The 26,340-nt window shown below is 33.7% G+C and overlaps 1 protein-coding gene across 1 annotated transcript in view; it reads right to left on the reverse strand.

Annotated features, from left to right (window-relative positions):
- Positions 1-26,340, reverse strand: part of LOC130246696 (collagen alpha-1(IX) chain) — a 71,562-nt gene that overhangs the window by 28,071 nt on the left and 17,151 nt on the right. The window contains exons 4-10 of the mRNA XM_056479800.1: positions 23,559-23,688; positions 12,591-12,987; positions 7,909-7,989; positions 6,967-6,984; positions 5,775-5,867; positions 3,387-3,422; positions 1,751-1,822 (exon numbers count right to left, since the gene is read on the reverse strand). Of these exons, the coding sequence (XP_056335775.1) occupies positions 1,751-1,822; positions 3,387-3,422; positions 5,775-5,867; positions 6,967-6,984; positions 7,909-7,989; positions 12,591-12,987; positions 23,559-23,688 (827 nt within the window). The remainder of the gene's footprint in view (positions 1-1,750; positions 1,823-3,386; positions 3,423-5,774; positions 5,868-6,966; positions 6,985-7,908; positions 7,990-12,590; positions 12,988-23,558; positions 23,689-26,340) is intronic.

Raw genomic sequence — 26,340 nt, forward strand, 5'->3', positions numbered from 1 at the left:
TTTAATTCTAGTCATACAACAAAATTACTTAAATTGTACAATATTAAAAAAACGTAATTAACTGAAAGAACTTGTGTTTGTAGTTTTATTAGGTGGCTAAATGAATAGTTCACCCAAAAATAAACATTCTACTCACTATTTACTCACCCTTAAAAGGTCAAAAAGCTTTATTATTTATTTATTTTTTCTGTTGAACATTAAAGGAAAACTTTTTTTTCATCTATAAAAGATGTAAGATGCTAATGGTCTAATCCAATTCAATGATCTATGCTAAGCTAAGCTAAAAGTGCTCCTGCCACACCAAGAGATCAGCTGAATGGATTCTAAAATGATAAAACTAAAAAAAAAAACTGTTTGTTTTGTGAAAAATATTACAAATATAAATACTATGGAAATCAGTGGTTACCGGTTACCAACATTCTCCAAAATACCTTGCAAATGTACCATTAAACTTAAATTTCAGAAATTAACTAAAAGAACTTGTGTATGTAGCTTTATTAGGGGGTTAAAGAAATAGTTTGGGAAATGTAAACATGGCCAGATGCTAATGGTCTAATCCAATTCAATGATCTATGCTAAGCTAAGCTAAAAGTGCTCCTGCCACACCAAGAGATCAGCTGAATGGATTCTAAAATGATAAAACTAAAAAAAAAAACTGTTTGTTTTGTGAAAAATATTACAAATATAAATACTATGGAAATCAATGGTTACCGGTTACCAACATTCTCCAAACTACCTTGCAAATGTACCATTAAACTTAAAATTCAGAAATTAACTAAAAGAACTTGTGTATGTAGCTTTATTAGGGGGTTAAAGAAATAGTTTGGGAAATGTAAACATGGCCAGATGCTAATGGTCTAATCCAATTCAATGATCTATGCTAAGCTAAGCTAAAAGTGCTCCTGCCACACCAAGAGATCAGCTGAATGGATTCTAAAATGATAAAACTAAAAAAAAAAACTGTTTGTTTTGTGAAAAATATTACAAATATAAATACTATGGAAATCAATGGTTACCGGTTACCAACATTCTCCAAAATACCTTGCAAATGTACCATTAAACTTAAAATTCAGAAATTAACTAAAAGAACTTGTGTATGTAGCTTTATTAGGGAGTTAAAGAAATAGTTTGGGAAATGTAAACATGGCCAGATGCTAATGGTCTAATCCAATTCAATGATCTATGCTAAGCTAAGCTAAAAGTGCTCCCGCCATACCCAGAGATCTGCTGAATTGGAAAACTCAACTATTTAACTCTTTGAGAGTTGTAAAATGAGCCTTTATTAAAAAGTGTGTTCGTTTAAAATGAGATATTTTGAAAAATATTGCTAAAAATAGTTAGTATGGAAGTCGATGGTTATGGATTACCAACATTCTGCAACATATATTGTTTTGTGTTAAAAAAAATCTAAAAATGTCCTATTAAAATGTCTAAAAGGTTTTTTAAAATTTATTTTTCTTTTTTTTTTTTTTAAATAGGCTCGATTTACAGTGGCTAGATGCTAATGTTTAAATAATAAATAATGTTTATTATTTATTTATATATTAATAAATAAAAAAAAATTTAAATAATAAATGCAATGAAAGTCAATGGTTACCGGTTACCAACATACTTCAAAATACCTTCTTTTTTTGTTCAACAAAAGAAAACCACGCAAAACGCCCTGCAACCACTTGATGGTAAGTAAATGGCGATCCCATTTCGATCTTTTAAGTGAACTGTCTCTTTAAGGCCACGTCTCAATACTAACCACTGGTCCTAGAGCCCCCTGCAGTCCTCTCTGTCCCGGCAGACCAACCTCTCCTCGATCTCCTTTACTGCCCTGCGACACACAGAGAGACATAAGCAGCTTTATCAGCATTCAGCATCAGGTCTATGTTTACAATATTAGCCAGCCAGACTCCATCTACTGTATCTACATCTCTCCTCATCCAACAGCACCAGTTTAAGACAGTCCAGCGTCCATTAATAGACATTGACAGAGGAAGCTGCATTGATTGGCTTGTTTGGATCTGGCAGCCTGTAAATGCGTTTTCTGATTAGGAGTTATAATACAAAACCTGCTGATCTGTTTTAATGAGTAAAACCGTCACATTTGATAAAGGCCATGTTCAATCTTCATGAAGGAAGAATTCTCATATTCAGTCCTATATTAGAATGTGACACAATGTAAAACACAATGAAGTGTCGTGATTATACGGCGGTCTTTGTTTTCATTTCTTAAAATCTGCATTAACCAGAAGTTCACTTTTATTTCAGTATGCTGATGTACTTCCCACTGAAACAGAATATTAAGTAGGGGGCGGGGCTTTCTTTTGCGCATCATTCCCTCATAGCAAACTAACGGCAAAGAGCATAGATTCACCAAGAGGCGACACTCAAGTGTTATTTAGGAAACAGCCACTAGATGGCGCGGCGGCCATTTTGGAATGAAAATTCCAATAAAGCAACAGCATATTATAAGTCTGTAAAATAAACTATTAAAAGTGCTAATGATTGTGATAGTAAGTGTTGTATTGTCGTCTTTCAGATTGTATCTCCGCTTTATTGCGCTTTTTAAATAAATAAATAAAAAACAAAGCAGCTGCTTGCCATCACGACTGAAATAAGATCCAATGGACAGTCGACCGCTTTCACTCCAAAATGGCGGAATCCGGGGCTGTTGCTGGGTGTTTCTGTTGCGATGGAACGTTCTATTGAGTGTCGCCTCTTGGTCATTCTAAGCTCTTTGCTAACGGTGAGAGAGTGTATTTATATGCAGTTGCTATGGAAACCATCAGGTTGACGTCAACAGATGGACAGCCACTCCAAACACGGAAGCAAATGCATAAACTTTGATTAAAGATTACTAAAACAATTTTTTTTTTCAGTGGATTAACTTGCACGGCTTAATTATTTACTTTAGGAATAAGATAGATAGATAGAATGATAGATAAAACGATGGATGGATGGATGGATGGATGGATGGATGGATGGATGGACGGACGGATGGATGGATGGATTGATGGACGGATAGATAGATAGATAGATAGATAGATAGATAGATAGATAGATAGATAGATAGATAGATAGATAGATAGATAGATAGATAGATAGATAGATAGATAGATAGATAGATAGATAGATAGATAGATAGATAGATAGATAGATAGATAGATAGATAGATGGATGGATGGATGGATGGACGGATAGATGGACGGATGGACAGATAGATGGACGGATAGATAGATGGATGGATGGATGGACGGATGGATGGATGGATAGATAAATAGATAGATAGATGGATGGATGGATGGATGGATGGATGGACGGACGGACGGACGGACGGACGGACGGATGGATGGATAGTTGTAGTCAAACATGTTGCTCTAATGGATTTGACTTACCTGAGCTCCAGGGGTACCTGGGGTGCCTGGAATACCCTGCAGAAACAAATGAGAAAAGGACAAGCGGTCAGAGAAACAGGATCGAGGAGCTGAGAAGAATTAAATGAGCAGATCCAGGAGAATAACGCCATAATGAGCTGCTCAGTATGAACAAAACAAGGGTAAATAAGAACTGTTTTATTATTAACTAGTGCTGTGTCACTCTGAGCAGCACAGTACAGGGAAAACTGCATGACAAAATGAAGATTCTAATGTTCATTTGTTTGATATATTGTTAAACTGATTTCTGATTTGAGGATTACTACAAGGAATGAAAAACAATCTATAACTTGTACAAATCTGACTTATATGTACTTTACCAGGACACATATGTACAGTAAGTCACTTTAGAAAAAAGTGTCTGCTAAATTTAAAATGCTGGATTTTGTAAAGCAATGTTGGGTCAAATATTGACGAACCCAAAGTTGAGTAAATTTTTTTCTATTACATTTAAATTACACTTTTGAACCCAATGGCTGGATTGTGTTTGGTCATGTTTGACCCAACATTGGGTTACGACAACACAGCATTTTTTAGAGTATATACCTGAGAATAATTATGCTTTGTCAGTTTTACATTCCATTTACAGACAGTATACACATCCCCCCCCCCCCCCCCCCCCGCACAATTATAGATCTTTTTTCCTCCCACATCATGTCCAATCAACATAAATTTGTATTTATTTGGGGCTATAATTTTTTTGATGTCATAACTGAGCACTGAACGTGTTGTTTCCAGGACACTTTGCATGGGATTGCATTAACAAGAAAAAAAAATTTACGTGACAGAAAAAAATATTTGAATGTTACGCGTTTAAGTTATTAAGATATTAAATGGATGAAACGTAACAATCAGTAAGTCTAATGATGCTGGATGAAGACGAGAAGATACAACTGCGGGTTAAGTAAAACAAAGAGTAAGTATTTATTATTAAACAGAGAATTTCGAACAATTATTATATAGGAAATTAGATGTAATTTAAAATAATCGAATTAAACGAAAAACAGGAGTGTTGCCAAAACAAAGAAATAATTATAACAAAACATTAAAACTAACCCCCAACCCACTAGACCAGGGGTGGGCAAACTCGGTCCTGGAGGGCCGGTGTCCTGCATAGTTTAGCTTCAACTTTAATCAAACACGCCTGAACATGCTAATAAGTGTCTCAAAGATCACTAATTGTCTATAAGCAGGTGTGTTTGATCAGAGTTGGAGCTAAACTGTGCAGGACACCGGCCCTCCAGGACCGAGTTTCCCCACCCCTGCACTAGACTAACTAACCAAAGAAAAATGCAGAAACAAAACCGTAATCTTCAGCACGTCGCTTAATTAAACTTCATAACTACTCCAAAACATAATTGGCAAAAACATTCTCCAAAACATAAACACATGTGGCAACGCCTCCATAAACTAGCAAATAGAGATACTATGCTGCTCAAATTACTAGAGTTCTCGTAAAGTACACACTGTTAGCCGTTAGCAAAACAAGATACTTATAAAAATATACTTATTAATTAATTTATTTATATTTAATGTAAAGTGAAAGAACTCTGCGACAAAAATATTCCACAATTAGAGATGTATGGCTCATTGATATTCAAAGAATTTATTATTTTTTTTACAAATAGCAAAAATTAACAAAATGATTATCATTTAAAGCAGGGGTCACCAATCACGGTCCTGGAGGGCCGGTGTCCCTGCAGGGTTTAGCTCCAACTTGCCTCAACACACCTGCCTGATTGTTTCAAGAATACCTAGTAAGACCTTGTTTAACTTGTTCAGGTGTGTTTGATTAGGGTTGGAGCTAAAATCTGCAGGACACCGGCCCTGCAGGAAGAAGTTTGGTGACCACTGATTTAAAGGCACAGTTCACCCAAAAATTTAAATTCTATCATCTTTTATTTGCAAACTTTTATGAGTTTCTTTCTTCTGTTGAACTTAGAAGATATTTTTTTTATTAGAAAAGAAGAAATTTTGCTGAAAACCAGTAACCATTGACATTCATATTTGTTTTTCCTACTATGGAAGTCAATGGTTACCGGTTATCAGCTTTTTTCAAAATGTCTTCTTCAGTGTTTAACAATAAAGAAACTCATAAAGGTTTAAAACCACATGATGAAGAGTAAATAGTGAGAAATTTTTTCATTTTTGCGGTGATCCATCCATTTAAATGTTGTATGTTTTCTTTCCACTACCTGAAATAACATGTCCTAACCATAACCTTACTCTAACCAGCTTGAAATAACACATTAGGTTACAAATAGCTGACCAATAGCAGAAAATGTTTTTGATAGTGTCTTATGGCTAAATGTACAGTACTCATATGTGGTTTATATTGAACAGACTCACATCTCTTCCGTCTCTGCCATCTTCTCCTGCTGGACCACGAGGCCCTTCAGGACCAGGAGAACCAGGAGGACCAGGGATTGGTTTGGGATCCGGCTGGATTGGAGGGAAAAGTAAAAGTAGGAAAATTATGAGTAATAAACATACACAGTAAATATTTAGCTACAAGCTAATTTAATCAATGTTTCAGTAAACGCTCACTTCAATAACTGAAGGTTGCAAATAATCTCTTTTTACTATGGTAACATACACATATGCACAAATCATTAGTTCTTTGCTTTTAGCTTTTCTTAGTTAGCTTAAATGTTAATTAGTGAATCAATTAACTACACATTTAGCAACTGTTTTCTTTGGAGAATGGTTAAGTTCTATTTGTTATAACAATAACGCATTATTTATGTAACTTTAGCAGTGTTAATAATCTCTAGCATATGTTGATGAAAATTTGAATGAAATTTCAAAATCTCGACAGAAGAAAACAAAACAACACAAATTTTATTTAAAATTAAAACTGCACACAATCAAAATGTAATACGGAGTAGTGTGTGTGAGTGTAAATGGCAAAAAGACCACCGAACGTTAGCTAGATAGCTATTAACGGTATGAACGAAATCTGACAACCTGTCAAAATAAAAGTTGGATTTAATTTGAAATTAAAAAACAGGAAACAGAAATATAACCTTACTATTTTTGTACAGAAGAATGTACATCTTAAAATAATAATAATAGTAATAATAATAATTTTAAATATAAAAAGTTTTAAAAATCCAAGTGTAAAAGTCTTTATTAAAAGTATTACTATTAATTAAATAATATTAAATAATATACGTTTTAATTTAATTTAGGTCAAGTAAAAGTAATAATAAAATATGTAATCATTTTTATTATTTAATTTAATTAATTAAAAATTAAATACTTTTAATAAAAAAGTAAACTTTAAAAAATAGTAATCACTTTAATTATAAAAAATAAATGCTTTTAATAAATGTAAAATTTTTATTTTAAGTCCAGAAAAGTAATTCAAAAATTAAATACAGAAACATAAATCAGATTTCAAATCAGAGCCTCCACATATAAATACATAACAGCTTATGTTGATTGCAGTAAGTATAGCAGGTAGCAATGAGTAAATTCAGCAACAAAGCATTATTTGCTAAAATGATAATTAATAAAAAAGAAAAAACAAATTAAATACCTCAGCATTGGCAAACATCTGAAGAAGCAAAAGAGAGAGAGAGAGAAAGAGAGAGAGAATTAAGATTATTGCAGTTAGTGAAACTGAAACCCCTTCACCAAAGAGAAAGCACACCTGTAGATGGCGCCACAACATGCGGCCAAAACAGCGCCCCCCGCCGGCCAACACGTCAAAAACAAGCAAATGCATCAGTGTTGATAAGTCTATTTTTTAGGCAACTAGCGCTTCTAGACTGCCATAGCAATAATCTGTCAACATTTTTAAGCCTTAAACTTGGTTATGCAGCAGACATATTAGAATAAGAATAATGAAGTTTAAAACCAGACAAACATATTTTTACATTTATAGATAATATATATATATTATCAACAAAAACAGACTGTACCTTGGTAATGCATCATCAGACATATTAGAATAAGCATAACTTGACTAAACTTATACATTGTAAAACCAGGTTACACTGACAAACATTTGATTAATATGATCTCAGGTGAAGTTGTTAAGTTATGAGGTAAAGTTTGAGAGTTTAAGAGAATGGTGTAGAACCAGTAAAATACTAAGGATTTCTTATTTCTCATTGGTCTCAAAAGTGGAACAACATATTTACATATATTAACAATTACTGGTTTTAATACAATTCAGCAAAAATAACACTCTGAAAAATGATGAATGTTAGCCATTATAAAAAGCAAACAGATCCAAGTAGTAATATATGACAAAAGTTATTAAAATGTACTACAAAAATGATTATGAGAAGATAAAAAATAAATGCATTTAATATTTGTTTATTACTAGTAACACTTGATAGTTGCTGCATCTGAAACTGCCAACTGAACTGCTGCTATATTTGAATCCTTCTTTTAGATTGAATGTAGTTGGGTTTTGGGTGCTCGGACAGTTAGTTGTACAAAATAAAACAGGAAGTGATAAAAGTGAGGATACCTCAGCCAGGGGAAGTTCGGTACAGCTCTCTCTCTGAGCTCTCTTTGGGTCACAGTGAATCAGCATCCACTGCAGCTCAAACTGGAAAAAGCACAACACAGACGAGTTATATGTTATAGTACATAACAATTTACATACAACAATCTCTATCTCTCTCTCTCTCTCTTTCTCTCTTTAGTCATCCCAAACCGTCATGATAATATATATATATATATATATATATATATATATATATATATATATATATATATATATATATATATATATATTAGGTGTGTTATGGTATATTTATACAACTACTACTGACATTGCTTCTGCCGCCATTCAATCCCACATCTACCACCTGCACAGAAATAAACAGCTCAACTGTGCTATTTATGTTGCCAGATTGAGGTAAAAAAAATCCTTCGAGATTTGAATATTTTGTCAATTATGTAAGATGAACTTCATACAATATCTGACAAATTGACCAAAATGGATTGAAAAAAGTGATTTTTCGTAACTAGATTGGGCCAAACAAATTATGAGATTTTCCGTGGAGAACTAACAAAATGGGAGGGTGGCGGGAGATGAGTGTGAAATATGGGAGACTCCTGAGAAAAACAGGAGTGTTGGTAGGTATGGTCCAGGTGTGCCAGTCCAGTCACTGGAGTTAAGCAGAAAAGACCACAGCAGTGCAACAACTTAGCAGCTACTCACAAAGAAGACATCTTTGTGCCTGAAAACGCAAGCAATAGTTCTGCCATGTTGTTGTTGTCATGTCAACTTGGTACACAGAAGCTCATGAGCAACTCTTGCCCCGCCTCAGAGTTCTTCTGATTGGTCCACTGCTGTGGAACAGACAGTGATGAGCGCCACTCATGCGCGAGGTGCTGCAGAAGACGTGAATGTACATACACGTCTGTCAACTGCATTTACATAGAAAAACAATGGAAATAAGTTTTCTGTTTACACACACACAAGATTGAACAGTTGTTGTCCGCTGCACCAGCTGTTATGAATGGACCTCCAGTAATTATACATGATTCATTCATTTTCCTTCGGCTTGGTCCCTCATCCATCAGGGGTCGCCACAGCGGAATGAACCGCCGACTATTCCGGCACATGTTTTACAGAGCGGATGCCCTTCCAGCCGCAACCTATTACTGGCAAACACCCACACACATACACACTACGGCCACTTTAGTTTATTCAATTCACCACAGCATGTCTGATCGAATAGACCTCCAGTCAATATACTTGATTCATTCAATTTTCCAGCTGCAACCTATTACTGGGAAACAACCATTCACACACACACACACACACATACACTACGGCCAATTTTGTTTACCCAGTTCACCTGTACTGCATGTGTTTGGACTGTGGAGGAAACCAGAGTACCCGGAGGAAACCCACGTCAACACAGGGAGAACTTGCAAACTCCACACTGAAATGCCAACTGGCAAAGCCGGGACTCAAAGCCAACTTCTTGCTGTGAGGCGACAGTGCTAACCACTGAACCTCCGTGCCACCCAATATACTTGATTCTGATTGGTCAGTCAAAACATTCCAAGCTATGTTATTCCATAAACAACAACCAATCTAATAACACAGGCTCATCCGGGTACTTATAATCATCCTCACAGTCAGTGAATACAACCATACTCATATTTATATGTCTGCCATGCTGCTGTTTTGACTGTTTGCCACCATCAGCCATTTTAGTTTCTGACAGCTTTACAGTTAATTGTCTAATTAAGTGTCTAATTGAATAATTTGATATAAAAACAAATCAAATTCAAGCACACAATCAAAAGGTTAAGCAATATTTCCTTTCACAGGCTTTCTTGCTCATATATACCAAGAGATGTCAATATTATCAGAGGACACTGTGTTTTATAAGGCAATTAATGTCAAGCAAGCCGAATTTTCCCGAAAGACCTATATTAGATATCTGTTTCCAGTATGAGGTGTGTGACTGACAGCACTGTGAGATTCATTTTGATCTGCTATCTGGCCAGTAAGTGACAGTCAGGTCAGAGGTCCATCAGTGTAGCAGTAACACCCGTCTGACACACACTGACAGTCACATTTATCACAGGTAGAGGTGGTAACAGGCTGATGGATTGGACAGCTGAAGGGTGACAGTAACATTCATCACACACTGTACAGATACAGAGAAATATTAAAATCTAATGCAAACACTGATGGATCAGCCCTTGCAGACAGAGACAGCGGATAATTCTTTTTTAACAACAGCAAGTCCCTAAATCATATGCAAAATCTTAAAAGATCTTAACTTTATCTTAAAATAGTGTTTGAATAATGGATAATGGCATTAAAGGATCAGTATTTTTTATATACACTCATAAAGGACTTTTGCTGCTTGTTCAAGCTACTTATTTAAAACGAGTTGAAACAAAATAGTTTCAACTTTTTTGGGACAACTTAATTGTTTTATGTTCAATCCACTTCCATTTGTAAAATGTGTTAGGTTAACTTAATCGATTTGTGTTCGGCAACATGAAGGAATTGTGTGGGATCCAGCATTGTTTACAGTATATACACTACAAATGCAGGGTTCCACACAATTTATTCATGTTGTCCCAACACAAATTAAGTTAACTTAATACATTTAACAACTTCGTGTGGATTGAACATACAAAATTAAGTTGTCCCAATGAAATCTCAAGAATTGTGTTGTTTCAGCTCATTTTAAATAAGTAGTTTAAATGAGCAAAAAAAAAAAATATATATATATATATGTGTATGTGCATGTTCCTACATCTCTGCAAACATCTTATCTGTCAAACAAATATTTTTTTTTGGTAATATTTATGTAATAAACATTTTTATATTTTCTGTAGCTCGTCGCCTAGATGTAAATCATTTCATATAATTATATTTTAAACAACTGTCAAATGTGTAATATTCAATTCTTTATAAATAAATATGTTTTAAAATAAATTATGCTTATTATTATTGGTAGTGCATTTTTGCAAACATGGTAAATATAGCCAGTACAATTCCTTTTGATCAAGATAAACTTGAAATGCAGCTTATTTGACTGTACATTTTATACAGAGCAGATCAAAGCATACAATTTCTGTATAATACAATCATTAATAATAATAATAATAATAATAATAATAATAATAATAATAATAATAATAATAATAATGTCATAACAATTTCATTTTAACCAGTCACAAAAGTTTTATAATAATATTGTTGTTGTTGTTGTTGTTGTTGTTATTATTATTAATAATAATACTAATTATTATTGTTTTTATTATTATTGTAATGTGATTATTTTATTCTAATAAATAACTATAAATGTACTGTATATATATATATATATATATATATATATATATATATATATATATATATATATATATATATATATATATATATATATATTTATATATACTTACAGTAACTATTGCAATAAATAATTATTGTAATTATTGTTTGTTTTGTTTTAGTATCAACAACAAAATTACAACAAAATGAAAATCTCATCTCCTTTAACCCTTGATAATAATAATAATAATAAAAATAATATTAATATATATATATATATATATATATATATATATATATATATATATATATATATATATATATATATATATATATACAGTACATTTATAGTTATTTATTAGAATAAAATAATCACATTACAATAATAATAAAAACAATAATAATTAGTATTATTATTAATAATAATAACAATCTTTTTGCAATTAAAATGTTTTGGTTGGCCCTTAACCCTTAATAATTGATAATAATAACAATAATATTAAAATAATAATATGATTAATAATAATAATTATAATTTTTTTTATGTTATTATAAAATTGTTGTGACTAAACACAATTAATATTGTGTAATGTTCTTGATGTAGAAACATTAATTATTCTTATGAATGATGGATTTATACTAGTTATTCGTTTACTGTTTTTTTCCTATTTGTCTAAATTAAATTAAAGTAAATGGCGAAGCAGTGGCGCAGTAGGTAGTGCTGTCGCCTCACAGCAAGAAGGTCGCTGGTTCGAGCCTCAGCTGTGTCAGTTGGCATTTCTGTGTGTAGTTTGCATTCGCGTGGGTTTCCTCCGGGTGTTCCAGTTTCCCCCACAGTCCAAAGACATGTGCTATAGATGAATTGGGTAAGCAAAATTGTCCGTAGTGTATGTGTGTGAATGAGTGTGTGTGGATGTTTCCCAGAGATGGGTTGTGGCTGGAAGGGCATCGGAAGGGCATCCGCTGTGTAAAAACGTGCTGGATAAGTTGGCGGTTCATTCCGCTGTGACGACCCCGGATTAATAAAGGGACTAAGCCGACAAGAAAATGAAAATTAAATTAAATTAAATTAAATTAAATTAAATTAAATTAAATTAAATTAAATTAAATTAAATTAAATTAAATTAAATTAAATTAAATTAAATTAAATTAAATTACCTGAAGTGCTTCTATTATCCTCATTTGTACATCGTTTTGGATAAAAGTGTCTGCAAATTGGCTAAATGTAATTAGAAATGTAACAGGCATTATAACTGCCCGTCTGACCTTGTGTCTTATAGCTTATCATTAAAACAAAACCTCAAAATGATCTTAAAGTGCTGTCGGTAACACATTTTAACCACACAAACTGATTAAAAAAAAACTATCCTGAAACTCAGAGTGTGGAGTCTCACCACTACAGAAGTGTTGGGGTCTGAATCCAGCCTCCCGATCAGCGTGTCTCCCTCGGTGTTAACGTAACCTTTCCTCTTGATCTCCTTCTGGTCTACCTGGTGACAGTCCACATAAAGCGTCACCAGCTCCTTCTCCACGCCCACCATCACTTTGTGCCATTTGGTGTTGAAGAGCACGGAAAGGCCCGGGAAGGTGACGGTCTGCACATCTCCCTCCAGGGTGGTGAGGAAGAACTCCAGGGCCTGCTGATCCCCGTTGAGACGCATCCCGGCCTGCTTCAGTCCGTCCTCGTCCACCACCTGCCAGAGGTTCCACACCTTGTTCACCGTGTTCTTGATCATGCGGAAGGTAGTCATGAAGGAATACTCATCCGGGAAGCCTCTTGGAAAGTTCAGCCTGGTGGAAAACACATACAGATGAATGTGGATAGTATTTGTATAGATACAAGTTGCAGAAATCAACAGCGCAGCTAGGTTATGTATGTTGCCAGATTGAGGTAAAAAAATGCTTTGTTTTTTGAATGTTTCGTCAAGTGTGTGAGGTGATGAGCTTCATACAAGATCTGACCAATTGCCTAAAATGGATAAAAAGGGATTTTTCGTAACTAGATTGGTCCATTGAAATACGAGAGTTTCCCGGGAGCAATAACAAAATGGGAGGGTGGTGGGAGATGGGTATGAAATATGGGAAACTCCTGAGAAAAACAGGAGCGTTGGAAGGTATGGTCTCCAGATGTGCCAATCCAGTCACTGGAGTTAAGACTACAGCAGAGCAACAACTTAGCAGCTATTCTCAAAGAACACATGTTTGCGTCTGAAAATGCAATAAATAGTTCCGCCATTTTGTCGTTGTCATGTCAACTTGATACACAGAATACTATACAACAAATACTCATCCGGGAATCCTCTTGGAAAGTTCAGGCTCATGGGAAACACATACAGTAGAGTTCAATATGAATGTATAGACCAGTGTTTCCCAACCCTGTTCCTGGAGGCACACCAACAGTACATATATGGGATGTCTCCCTTATCTGATGCATTCATTTTAGGTTTTCAAGTCTCTTCACATGTTCTGATGAGTTGATTTAGGTGTGTTTGAATAGGAAGAGGCTGAAAATGTATACTGTTGGTGTGTCTTCAGGAACAGGGTTGGGAAACACTGGTATAGAGCATTTCAATGTGGTCATACCAATGGCCTATGAACATTTCCTGCTTGTTATCAAACTATTTCATGACTGTAACAAGAGGAAATTCAAGCACAACCTAACGATTAAATAGCTATTATAACATTATTTAGCAATTTGTGGCTATTTTTTTATTTTTGTAAGCTAGAGAAATTAAAAATGTTAAACAGGAAATACGTTTGGACCATTGCTATTGTTTACATATTGTTCAACAGCACGCTACACAGCACCGTGACCCACGATAAAAAGTTATAACAAGTTTTTGTACTAACCACATGCGCTAGTGACGTGAAATTTCCATTTTATTATTTTTTTACATTTCAACAACATTGCAAGAAAACCAAAACCATAAACTACAATGACAATGATCACCTCAGGTACTGATTATGTGCTTTAGTCAGTGCTAAATGCTACCGATATGAGTTTGAATACTATGCTACGTGATATTTACTGCCGTACTGAAAGCAGCAGCATAGTTCACCTCTAATCTTGACATTAAAATAACTATATTTTATTAAAATAACAAATAGCAATGATTTGAAAATGAAAGTCAGAACTGTGATTCAGTGCAAACCAACAACATCTGTCACTCAGCCTATATACTTTTAATAAAGCTAAACAGATTTAATATATATAGATTATAAACCTTAATGTTTCGTCAGGAATTTATATGTTTCTGTCGAGTTGCATCAGGTTTGGTGCAAACAGCAAATTGCGTCTCACTGGAATCTAGTCACGTTGTGTGTAGTTACAATAGGGCATAGAGTGAAAAACCAACACAATCTCACGACAATTCTTAACTCTTTGATTTAGTCAAATTCAGCTAATTCGTATGAATTCGAACGATCTCATTTATACAACTTAGTTTGATTTGCTCATCCCCCAGTGACAGTTGGGTTTAGGGGTGGGGTTGGGTGCCTGTCCACGCCTCCTTTTCAAAATTGGACATTTTTGTATAACTGAACTCAAATTTGTACGAATTAGCCACTAAACTGACGAAACGTAAAATAGTTACAGTTAATAGTCCAGTTAATAGGCTGGAAAAACATAACTTTACTTCAGACATGTCTGAAATCTGAATAAATTACATTTCTATCAATATTTGGTTTGTTGGGATAAGACAGTAACTGGGTTAAGAGACAATTATTCGAAAATCTCAAATCTGATTGTTCAAAAAAATTTAAATATTGAGAAAATCGGCTTTAAAGCTGTACAAATTAGATTCTAAGCAATGCATATACTGAATCAGAAATTAAGTTTGATATGGAAGGAAAATGACAAATGATCATCATAAACTTAATCTTTACTTCAATCAATATACTTCTTAACTAATCTTGTAATGATTTCAACATAGGCTTATTGTGAAAACGTACCCCTGTATACATTTCTGGAGAGCGCGAATTATGTAGCCAGAGCTACGTATGGCTGCATTTTGTTTTTAAAAGGATTGCTACGGGGTGATATGATGATGCTGACAGCTTCTTTTTGTTTTCACAGCTGAACGTTTACTACCATGTGGGCGGGTTCCCGCTGTTACAGTTGCCCAGCAACTCGCCACGTATGTTGATGGACTTAGACACAGAGGAGTTGACCATGACTTCGGGTTCGAAAGCAGGTAAAACAAAAGGCAAAAACTAAAATAAATAACAAGGTTAGAACATAGTAAAATCTGAAAATGTGGTAAAAAATCATGTGGCCACGAGGGTTTTTCTTTTTTTCTGGATTGCTTTTTAAAACACTGTCGGTTGGGTTTAGGGATGGGGGTGATTGGGTCCCAAATTCAGAGGAAGATCCATGCAAATTTTAATACTTAATGTATTAAAGCAATAATAAAGCTCCAATAAATGGAAATTGGAATAGTGATTCTGTATCATATTAAAAAAAACAAGATTTAAGCTTTTTTGGTCCATATTTGAGGGATTTAGATATATCTGGCAACACCCTGAGGAAGATCCTCCCAAATTGTAATGCTTAATGTCAATCTGTGCTTTTGAAAACACTATCGTTTGGGCTTAGGGAAGAAGGTAGGTGGGGTTATTGGTCGGTCAGTCAGTCAGTCAGTCAGCCAGTCAGTCAGTCAGTCAGTCAGTCAGTCAGTCAGTCAGTCAGTCAGTCAGTCAGTCAGTCAGTCAGTCAGTCAACAGTGGCCTCTGGTGGATTTAAGCAAGAACAGCAGGTTTGAATGGCACTTGTGAGAGAAATTTGCTCCTGGGATGTATTTTAAGATCTCCAGAAATGTATATAGGGGTACGTATCAATAATGAGCATGGATTGCATGATTTTATTTCGATAATTGCTTATTTTGACACATACAATGTATACTGAATATTGGAACATACAGTAAGAGGATGGGGATGAGTTTAGTCACAGTATGAAATGAAACGGTGTAATCCTTTCCAAGAATAAGTGCAATGTAAAAGCTTCCCTTTAAAATTATAATGTCGCTTTGATAGCTTTGTTAACCATAAGTACTGCAGGACATTTGTAATAACGTCAGAAGCAAATCTATTTATAAAAAGGATCTATCATGGCTAAAAATAGTCATTCACCTCCATTGCTGTCTGATCATCAAGGGAGAAGCCCTGCATTATAAACACTGAGCCGCTCGGCTTCAGGTCGCTCTCAGATAAAATTACGAGTCTTGAACAGATCAGAGATCAGTGCGCTTTCATCTTCAAAGCCTGTGTGTATTCTGAGAGCACTTTCAAAGGGCTTTCATTGCAGTGTGTTAAAGAGAGCAACGGTTCCACAACACAGTAAAGGAGAATTAATTTACCTGCTCCGTCTTTCTGGAGCTGACCTGAGTGCTGTTTAACTGCGGGAGATCCTCGCAAATCAAGACGGACACGTATCCAGCTATGAGGCGCAGACCTCGCTAAACTTTTCAGGTTCAAAAATAAAATGTGAAGTTTTGTGAATGAAAAAATGTTTCAAATCATGTTGTAGACTGTGAATGGCATGGATGCATCTTCCGCTTTTGCCATGTTGATAGAGCTAGTCATTACTATTAAGCAATTTTAATACTTGATGGATTAAAACATTAATAAAGGTCTAATAAATGCTTGGAATTGCGAATCTGTATCATATTAAAAAACATAAAAAACCACAAAAAAAAAAAAAGATTTGTATTTTGGGCGTATATTTGGTGGATTTAGCTATATCTGGCAACACTATGAGGGAGATCCTAACAAATTTTAATGCTTAATGTATTAAAGCGTTAATAAAGGTCTAATAAATGGTTGGAATAGTGAATCTGTATCATATTAAAAAACATAAAAAAACAACAAAAAAAGATTAGTATTTTTGGCGCATATTTGGAGGATTTAGCTATATCTGGCAACACTAAGCGGGAGATCCTAACAAATTTTAATGCTTAATGTATTAAAGCGTTAATAAAGGTCCAATAAATGGTTGGAATAGCAATTCTGTATCATATTTTAAAAAATAACAAGATTTGAACTTGTTTTGGTGCATATTTGGGGGATTTAGATATATCTAGCAACACCCTGTGGGAGATCTAAACAAATCAAGACCGACACATACCTTTTTTTCCACAAACTCTTTAGGTTCATATATAAAATGTAAGGTTCTGTGAATAAAAAATTGTTTCAAATCATGTTGTAGACTCATAGTGAATGGTTCATAATGGTATAGGTGCATCTTCAGCTTCGCCATGTTGCCAGATCTAGTCATTACTATAAGCGAGTTTAAAACTTAATGTAATAAAGCATTAATAAAGGTCTAATAATAGGTTGGAATAGCAATTCTGTATCATATATTAAAAAAGACAAGGTTTTAATTTTTTTGCCGCATATTTAGTGGATTTAGCTATATCTGGCAACAATTTGTTAAGAGATCCTAAAATATTTGTATACTTAATGTATTAAAGCATTAATAAAGGTTTAATAAATGGTTGGAATAGTGATTCTGTATGATATTTTTAAAAAATAACTAGATTTGAACTTATTTTTGGTGCATAATTGGGGTATTTAGATATATCTGGCAACACTGTGCGTGAGATTCTCACAAATCAAGACAGACGCGTATCCTTTTTTTAGGTTCATATGTAAATTGTGAAGTTCTGTGGATCAAAAATTGTTTCAAATCAGGTTGTATACCCATAGTGAATGGTTTATAATGGTATAGGTGCATCTTCAGCTTCGTCATGTTGCCAGATCTAGTCATTACCTAAGCGAGTTTAAAACTTAATGTAATAAAGCATTAATCAAGGTCTAATAATAGGTTGGAATAGCAATTCTGTATCATATATTAAAAAAGAAAAGGTTTTCATTTTTTTGGCGCATATTTAGTGGATTTAGCTATATCTGGCAACAATTTGTTAAGAGATCCTAAAATATTTGTATACTTAATGTATTAAAGAATTAATAAAAGTCTAATAAATGGTTGGAATAGCGATTCTGTATGATATTTAAAAAAAATAACTAGATTTGAACTTATTTTGGTGCATATTTGGGGTATTTAGATATATCTGGCAACACTGTGCGTGAGATTCTCACAAATCAAGACAGACACGTATCCTTTTTTTAGGTTCATATGTAAATTGTGAAGTTCAGTGGATAAAAAATAGTTTCAAATCAGGGTGTAGACTCATAGTGAATGGTTCATAATGGTATGGGTGCAATAAAGCAATAATAAAATAGGGGAAATAGGGGATTTAGCGAAATAGGGGATTTAGCTATATCTGGCAACACTCTGTGGGAGATCCTAACACATTTTATTACTTAATGTGTTAAAGTGGTAGTAAATGTCTAATAGATGGTTGAAATAGTGAGTCTGTATCATATTTTAAAAAATAACAAGATTTGAACTTATTTTGGTGTGTTTAGGGGATTTAGTTATGTCTGGCAACACTGCAGGAGATACTCACAAATGAAGACAGACACGTATCTATGGAGTACAGACCTCGCTAAACTTTTTAGGTTCAATAATAATATTTGAAGTTTTGTGAATGAAAAAAGTTTCAAATCATGTTTCAGACTGTCAATGGCTCATAATGGCATGGATGCATATTCCAGTTTGCCATGTTGCCAGATTATACTATAATTATTACTATAAGCATTTTTATACTTAATGTATTAAAGCGTTAATAAAGGTCCAATTAATGGTTGGAATAGCGTTGTTACCGACTCGGTCCCAGTCATTCCCCTCGCTGGCCAGCAGAGGTCACCATCCCCGGACTTTTAAGCATTACATCATCCATCTAAACTGATTGTGCACACACCTGAACTGAATCTAGTTAACGACCCACGCTTCCTATATAAGCCACACTCAAACACCAGTTCATTGCGAAGTCTTGTTTAGCCCCGGCCAGCATTACTGAGCGTTCTTTCCTGTCTGATCTTCTGAGAATAACCCCGGACTGTTTCTGACTCTGAGTTGCCTTCTGCCTGCCCACGACCCTTGCTTTATACACGGACTCTGAACCACGCTGCCTGCCCTCGACCCAAGCCTGTTTAACGGATTCTGAACAACAACCCCTGCCACTGATCTATGCCTGGTAAATCACTCTGTGTCTGTCAGCCGCCAGCCCAAGACCATTATTGATTACTGTTGATGTGTGTTCGCACTTTAGTGCGTATTGGATGTTTGTGTTTGACTGTGACTAATAAATACTGCATAAAGGATCCCTCCGTGTCAGTCTCCTCGTTACAAGCGGTTTTGTATAATTTTATTTTTTTTTAAAGTAAAGATTTTAAACTTTTTTTTGGTGCATATTTGGAGGATACAGATATATCTGGCAACACCTGAAAAGCAGAAACTAAAAAAAAAGGAGCATTAAAAAATTGATGAAAAAAAAAAAAGGACTTTAACTTTGAATTCTATTTAATGCAAATTTAAAAACATTAAAACTGCTTTTATTCTAACCAAAATGAAACAAATTTCTCTTTCTCCTGAAGAAAAAAAAATATTAAAGGAAATATTTTTTTGCTCTGTTAAACAACATTTGGGAACTATTTGAAAAAGAAAAATAATTCACAAGAGGAACTTCAACTGTATGGATGCATGTTTGTCTGTATAGATGGATGGATGAATTTATGGATGGAAATGTAATGAGTTGCAACCCCGACTCCAGCTATGAATGAATCTACAGCAGTCTTTAACCTGCTAGTAAATGGATCAAGACTTGACCCTAAACGTGGAGCTTCCTGTTGGCTAGTAAAATAAATGAGGGAATTATCCAGGTCTCAAATGACTTTCTCCTCTCGTTTCCGAGTCCCGCCAGAGATATTAGCTCTTCAAAGACTAGCTGAGAGTCAATTTATTAATGTGGTGGGTAATGCTGGTTATGTAACCATTTGCTATTGTTACAGGCTTACAGCACAGCATTTGAACTGTATTAATGGAGATTAGCGTCATCCTTCTCTGTCGTGAATGTTTTATAAAGCTGCACACCCACTGTCTCAGAGAAAGATTGCAGATTTGAGTCGGATTTGATCTCTGTTACAATTTGTGTCTATGTATTTGTCATATATATATATATATATAGTGCTCAGCATTAATACACCCCCCTTAAAAATTTGATTATTTTTTTCTATTTTTCAGTGAATATAGACAATATATTTTGGTGCATTTAAACAAAACACTAGCCAATGTTTTGCACTTGTCAATTTTTATATTTGCATTCACTACATTTTTAAAAAAATACATATTTATTATCTGTTTTTGTCCTGTCTTTGTAAATCTGTTGGACTGTAAAGCTCTGTCACGAAAACAAATTCCTTATACAGTACTGTATGTGTGAGCATACCTCACAATTAAGCTCTTTCTGATTCTGATTCTTATATGAAACAGTTTTATTAAACAGATATATTCATTAAAATAAGAGTTCGGTGATCTAAAATCATTAGGAATAGAAAGATAATACATTTAAATTCAAGGGAGGCACTATATATATTACTTACTTACTCCCAGGGCCATTTTATATGGAAGCTGATATTTAGTCTCACAATATTGGTGTTTCGTCACATCTCATCTTTTATGGGTTGTTAGCCCAACACTCAACCCCCAACCTGGAGTACCAAGACATACACACATACACTACGGACAATTTAGCTTACCCATTCACCTATAGTGCATGTGTTTGGACTGTGGGGGAAACCAGAGCACCAAAGGAAACCCATGCCAACACAAGGAGAACATGCAAACTCCACAAAGAAATGTTATCTGAACCCAGCTGGGGCTCGAACCAGTGATCTTCTTGCTGTGAGGCAACAGCGCTACCCACTGCATCACCATATCACCCATAATATATATAACAATTTTATGTTATATTTTTCCCCAACACAAATTTGGGTGTACTATTTTTTGGAGAAGGATCGTAAGCTTTTTTTTTGTTTTGTTATATTAGCTCCAGTTTTGGCTTTGGTACTGATTAATCTAATTTCTACACACAAATATAATATTGTAAAGCATTATTTAGAAAATATTCAATTAAAAGAGATCTGTGAGGGTTGTACTCAATTATGCTGATTACTATATATAGTAATATATATATATATATATATATATATATATATATATATCCTCCTGAGACCCAAGGAAATTTTTTTTATTTTATTTTTGTTCTGTGATTTCCTACATCCTTTGGGTTAATGAAAATCCACAATTTAGAGTTTTTACATTTTGTTTTTATTTTTAATTCTACAGCATGTCCACTGTAGTGGACCACAGGACCATTTAAGTTCGAAACGACCACCACTCAGACAACAAAACTATACAGGATATTGCTGTAAAGGGATATTAATCAAATATTAATGTAACAAAAACAAAACAAAAGCCATTTTATGCTTTTGTTTTGAAATTCCTGAAACAGTTTAGTCTGAAAGAGAGCCGAACTAAAAAAATAAATAAAGAAATAAATTAATTTAAAAAAAAGAGGTGATGTTAATCCAAAACAAATTTAACATAAAGGCGCTTTAAAACTGATTGTCATTCTCTAATTGTCTCTAATTCTCTTATTGTCTGATTTTCAGACTCTGAATCAGAGTCTCCCTCAACTATCTTATAAAGAATCCTCTCTGCTTCAGTTCTGCCCCCTACAACAAGCAGTCATTAATTACATTACGATGGTCCTGGAGTCCACTATAGTGGACATTCAAAAAAGGATGATATTTTGAAACACAAACAAGTTAACAGCTTTGAAAGCTAAATGTATTGTTCCAGACACTTAAATAAACTATATATGTAATAATAATAGCAAAAAAACATTTAAAAAGCTAAATTTTACAGACCTCTCTCCTTCCCATAAAATGTGCTGTTTTGTATGTCAGCCATTTTGGATGTAGTGTAAGAAGTGGTTTCTAGCATGCCAGCCAATCAAATGACATATCACTAGAAAGCCCAGGATGTCCTCTGAATAGCACAACAGGACTTGACAGAGTAGCTCAAAAAATTAAAAGAAAATTCATGAAAACGCAACGTCCACTACAGAGGACACAAGTCAATGGGTGGGGTCTCAAGAGGATATCATATATATATATATATATATATATATATATATATATATATATATATATATATATATATATATATATATATATATATATGGGCGACACGGTGGCGCAGTAGGTAGTGCTGTCGCCTCACAGCAAGAAGGTTGCTGGTTCAAGCCTCGGTTGGGTCAGTTGCCGTTTCTGTGTTGGGTTTGCATGTTCTCACCGTGTTGGCTGTGGGTTTCCTCCGGATGCTCCAGTTTCCCCCACAGTCCAAAGACATGCAGTACACATGAATTGGGTAGGCTAAATTGTCCGTAGTGTATGAGTGTGAATGAGTGTGTATGGATGATTCCCAGAGATGGGTTGCAGCTGCTAAAACATATGCTGGATAAGTTGGCGGTTCATTCCGCTGCGGCGACCCCTGATTAATAAAGGGAATTAGCCGAAAAGAAAATGAATGAATGAATATATATATATATATATATATATATATATATATATATATATATATATATATATATATATATATATATATATAAAATAAGATTGCAATATTAATAAGTAAATATAAATAAATTGAAAATACACAATATTCTTATATTCAGTTACAAAAAAAATTTAAATATAAAATTTATAATATTAAAATATAAATAAATGTAAACAAAAAGTCTAAACTAAATTTTTCAATTGCACACTCTAAAGTGTAAGTGTTGTTTTAACCCAAATCGAATTTTTAACTCGATTTTTTTAACCCAAATGTCGAAAATGAACAAAGTAAAACACATTCTTGGTTAAAAATGGAATTATTTAAAAATATAACCCAGCTGCTGTGTCTGTTGTGTTTCTGTCTGTTTATTGTCTAATATTCTGGGAATTAACTCCAAAGTAGAACAGTTAGACGTTTTGAAATGCAAATTTTGAAGTTATATATCTGTATAAAAATATATATTTAAAAAATGTTTATATCACACACGCACGCACGCACGCACGCACACACGCACGCACGCACACACACACACACACACACACACACACCCTGAACTGTGAGTTGAAATAGATCCACATGAGTTCAAACAAGTCGTTTTTTTTTTTTAAACATTATTAGAAACTGCTGAGAGGGTGATCATTTCTGTCTGAAACCTGTAATAATGCAACACCTGAAACAAAGATCACACATGTGTCGACGTGTGCTATTACTGACACGTTTAACACTCGTTCACGCAGTGCGCTGATGCGTCTATTAATAAGAGTGTCGATTTCAAAAGTTGTGTGTGATTGATTTGTGTTAGTCATGCAAACGAAGATGTTTGTTGTGTTTTTTTTGTTACCGGGTTGGAATCTGGAAGTTGGCTTCTCGGTCGAGTCTGTACGCCACCTGGAGGGGTGTAGATCCTTCCACCTTCCGGACACCCTTCATAGGGATCACATCCAGCTGAAACTGTGTGATCAGATCAAACCCTGCCACACACAAACACACACACTAAGAATAAAGTCTTTTAACCCAGTTTAACAAATACTGACTGCTATGAGTAAGCATATAGATAAGTCAAATACATAATGCATTTAATAAGGGTCAGTTATACATATTAATAATAATAATAATAATAATAATAATAATAATAATAATAATAATAATAATAATAATAATAATAATAATAATTATTATTATTATTATTATTATTATTATTATTATTATTATTGTTATTATTATTATTACAATTATAAATAATAATAATAATACCTATAATTAATTATAATTATTACTATGATTATTGGAATAAAAATACAGCAAAAAGTAAAATGAAATTAATAATAACAATAAAACCTAAATAAAAAAAACAACATTGGCATTACGTATTTAGATGAACCAATTTAAAGGGTTAAAATACTTAAAAAGATTGCATTTTACATTACATTAAGGTCAATTATACATAATAATCATAATAATAATAATAATAATAAGTATAATTATTTATATTAGTTAATTATAATTATTACTATTATTATTAGAATACAAAATACAGCAAAAAAGTAAAAGGAAATTAATAATATTAACATTAAAAATACTACTACTACTAATAATAATAATAAATATAATTAATTATAATAATAATTATTATTATTAGAATACAATATACAGCAAAAAAGTTAAATGAAATTAATAATAATAATAATATGATAAACATAATTAATTATAATAATTAATTATAATTATTACGTTATTATTAGAAAAATACAACAAAAAGTAAAAGAAAATTATTATTAATAATATTATTAATAATAATAATAATAAATATAATTAAATAGAATAAATAATTATTATCATTACATTTTTTATTAGAATAAAAAATACAGCAAAAATGTAAAAGAAAATTAGTTAAAAACAACATTGGTGTTACTCAATTAAATAAAAATATTTAAATAAAGGGTTAAAATCCTTATAGTTCTTTTTTTGGAAGTCATCGGGACCATACCTGTCAACATTGGGATGTGAAAATAGGCCCCCCCAACCCCCCTTTAAAAAAAATCCCCTAACTGCTAAATATGTTCATTTGGAGCTGTTTCATAGTAAATAAACAGTTAAATGGTCAGTAATATGTTTTATTATTATTATTTACAAAAGAAAAAATAAATGGTATACATTAGCAGCAAATACATTAGCAAACAGTTCACTTATTAAAATTAATAGCTATTATAATGAAATAGAATCAAGCTATCAAATCTCATTAGACGTTTCTTCACTGTATAACTTACACATTTTGATTAAAGAGCAACGAATGAATCTCTTTTTATTTAGATTTTTTTCTTTTCATTACATTAAATAACAGAAGTGTCACTTTAAAAATGCACACATCTAGCATTATAATGAAAGCTTTCGGTTGCTTTCCTAACTTTTTATGCTCATTTAGGATGAAATTAGTAGTGTTTGAAAACAACTCACCAAGATCGACATCTTTAGATATTATTATTATTAATTATGTGTATATGTCTGTTCAAACACGCACCTAAAACTCAAACTTTCACTCCACTTTAAATCGCGTGTACAGAATCCGTTTGAGAAACAGCGTCTATTTATCACTATGGAGCGCATCAGCTGACAGTCACGCACCGCTATATGACTGTTTTGAAAAACGCATATGAAGGAGAGACGGCCCCTGTAATGAAAAGGAAAGGGAATCCCGCGGTTTTTATATTTATTTCAAAGTGTTTTCATGCCCAAACAAAGCCAAAGCACAGAACAGACTCACATTTAAGAGCAAGGGGCGGCCCCTGGTGGTTTGGCGGTATGGGTTGCGTATAGGGAGGCTCGGCTCTTTAATGTTTATTGGCCACTCTTTAAAGAAAGACTGAAAATATGGGAGAAATATGGGAAAATACCTTCACGGGATGATAGCGGGATAGAACTGTAAAATACAGGAGAATCCCGGGAAAAACGGGAGGGTTGACAGGTATGATCACGACCGACACTATCAGTGAAAGTGTTTAAAATAAAAGTTAATAAAATATTTTACAATTTATGACCAATTTAGGCCATATGCATAAACTTTTTTTAAAAATTGACACACAAAGGTTAACACAACATGATCATCCATCTCTCCACAATTCTGTTTACTACAGTAACTGCATCTGCTGTTTGCTTACTCTCGGTTTCCAGCCCATGCAGAGCAGCAGATGCTGGTGATTAGAGTTTTCCAGCCTCCGCATTATTTGTTAAAAGTGAAAGAGTTACAGCCAATTAAGATCTTGCTGAGCCAGGAGTGTTTCCACCACAGAAACTGAGACCAAAGTTTTATTTGCCTCATTCAAGATCTAAAGACGTCTTAAAAGAAGGCAGCGATCGGCTTCAGCATCTTTAGCAAATAAAACAAAGAGCGGCCGCCGCATGTCCTGCAGACACTAAACTACTGATGGCGAATTATAGCTAAACAATGCCTGAAGAAGAGGATTTTAACCATTATATTAATGCATAAATGATGGCGGTTAAATATTCATGCTAACAGCCAGGAAAAAGTGCTCTATAATCATTCGTTTGACTTAAAGAGCTAGACCTACACTCACCGGCCATTTTATTAGGAACATCTGACTAGTACCAGGTTGGACTCCCTTTTG

Source organism: Danio aesculapii, chromosome 19 (assembly GCF_903798145.1).
Source record: "Danio aesculapii chromosome 19, fDanAes4.1, whole genome shotgun sequence".
NCBI classification, from domain to species: domain Eukaryota; kingdom Metazoa; phylum Chordata; class Actinopteri; order Cypriniformes; family Danionidae; genus Danio; species Danio aesculapii.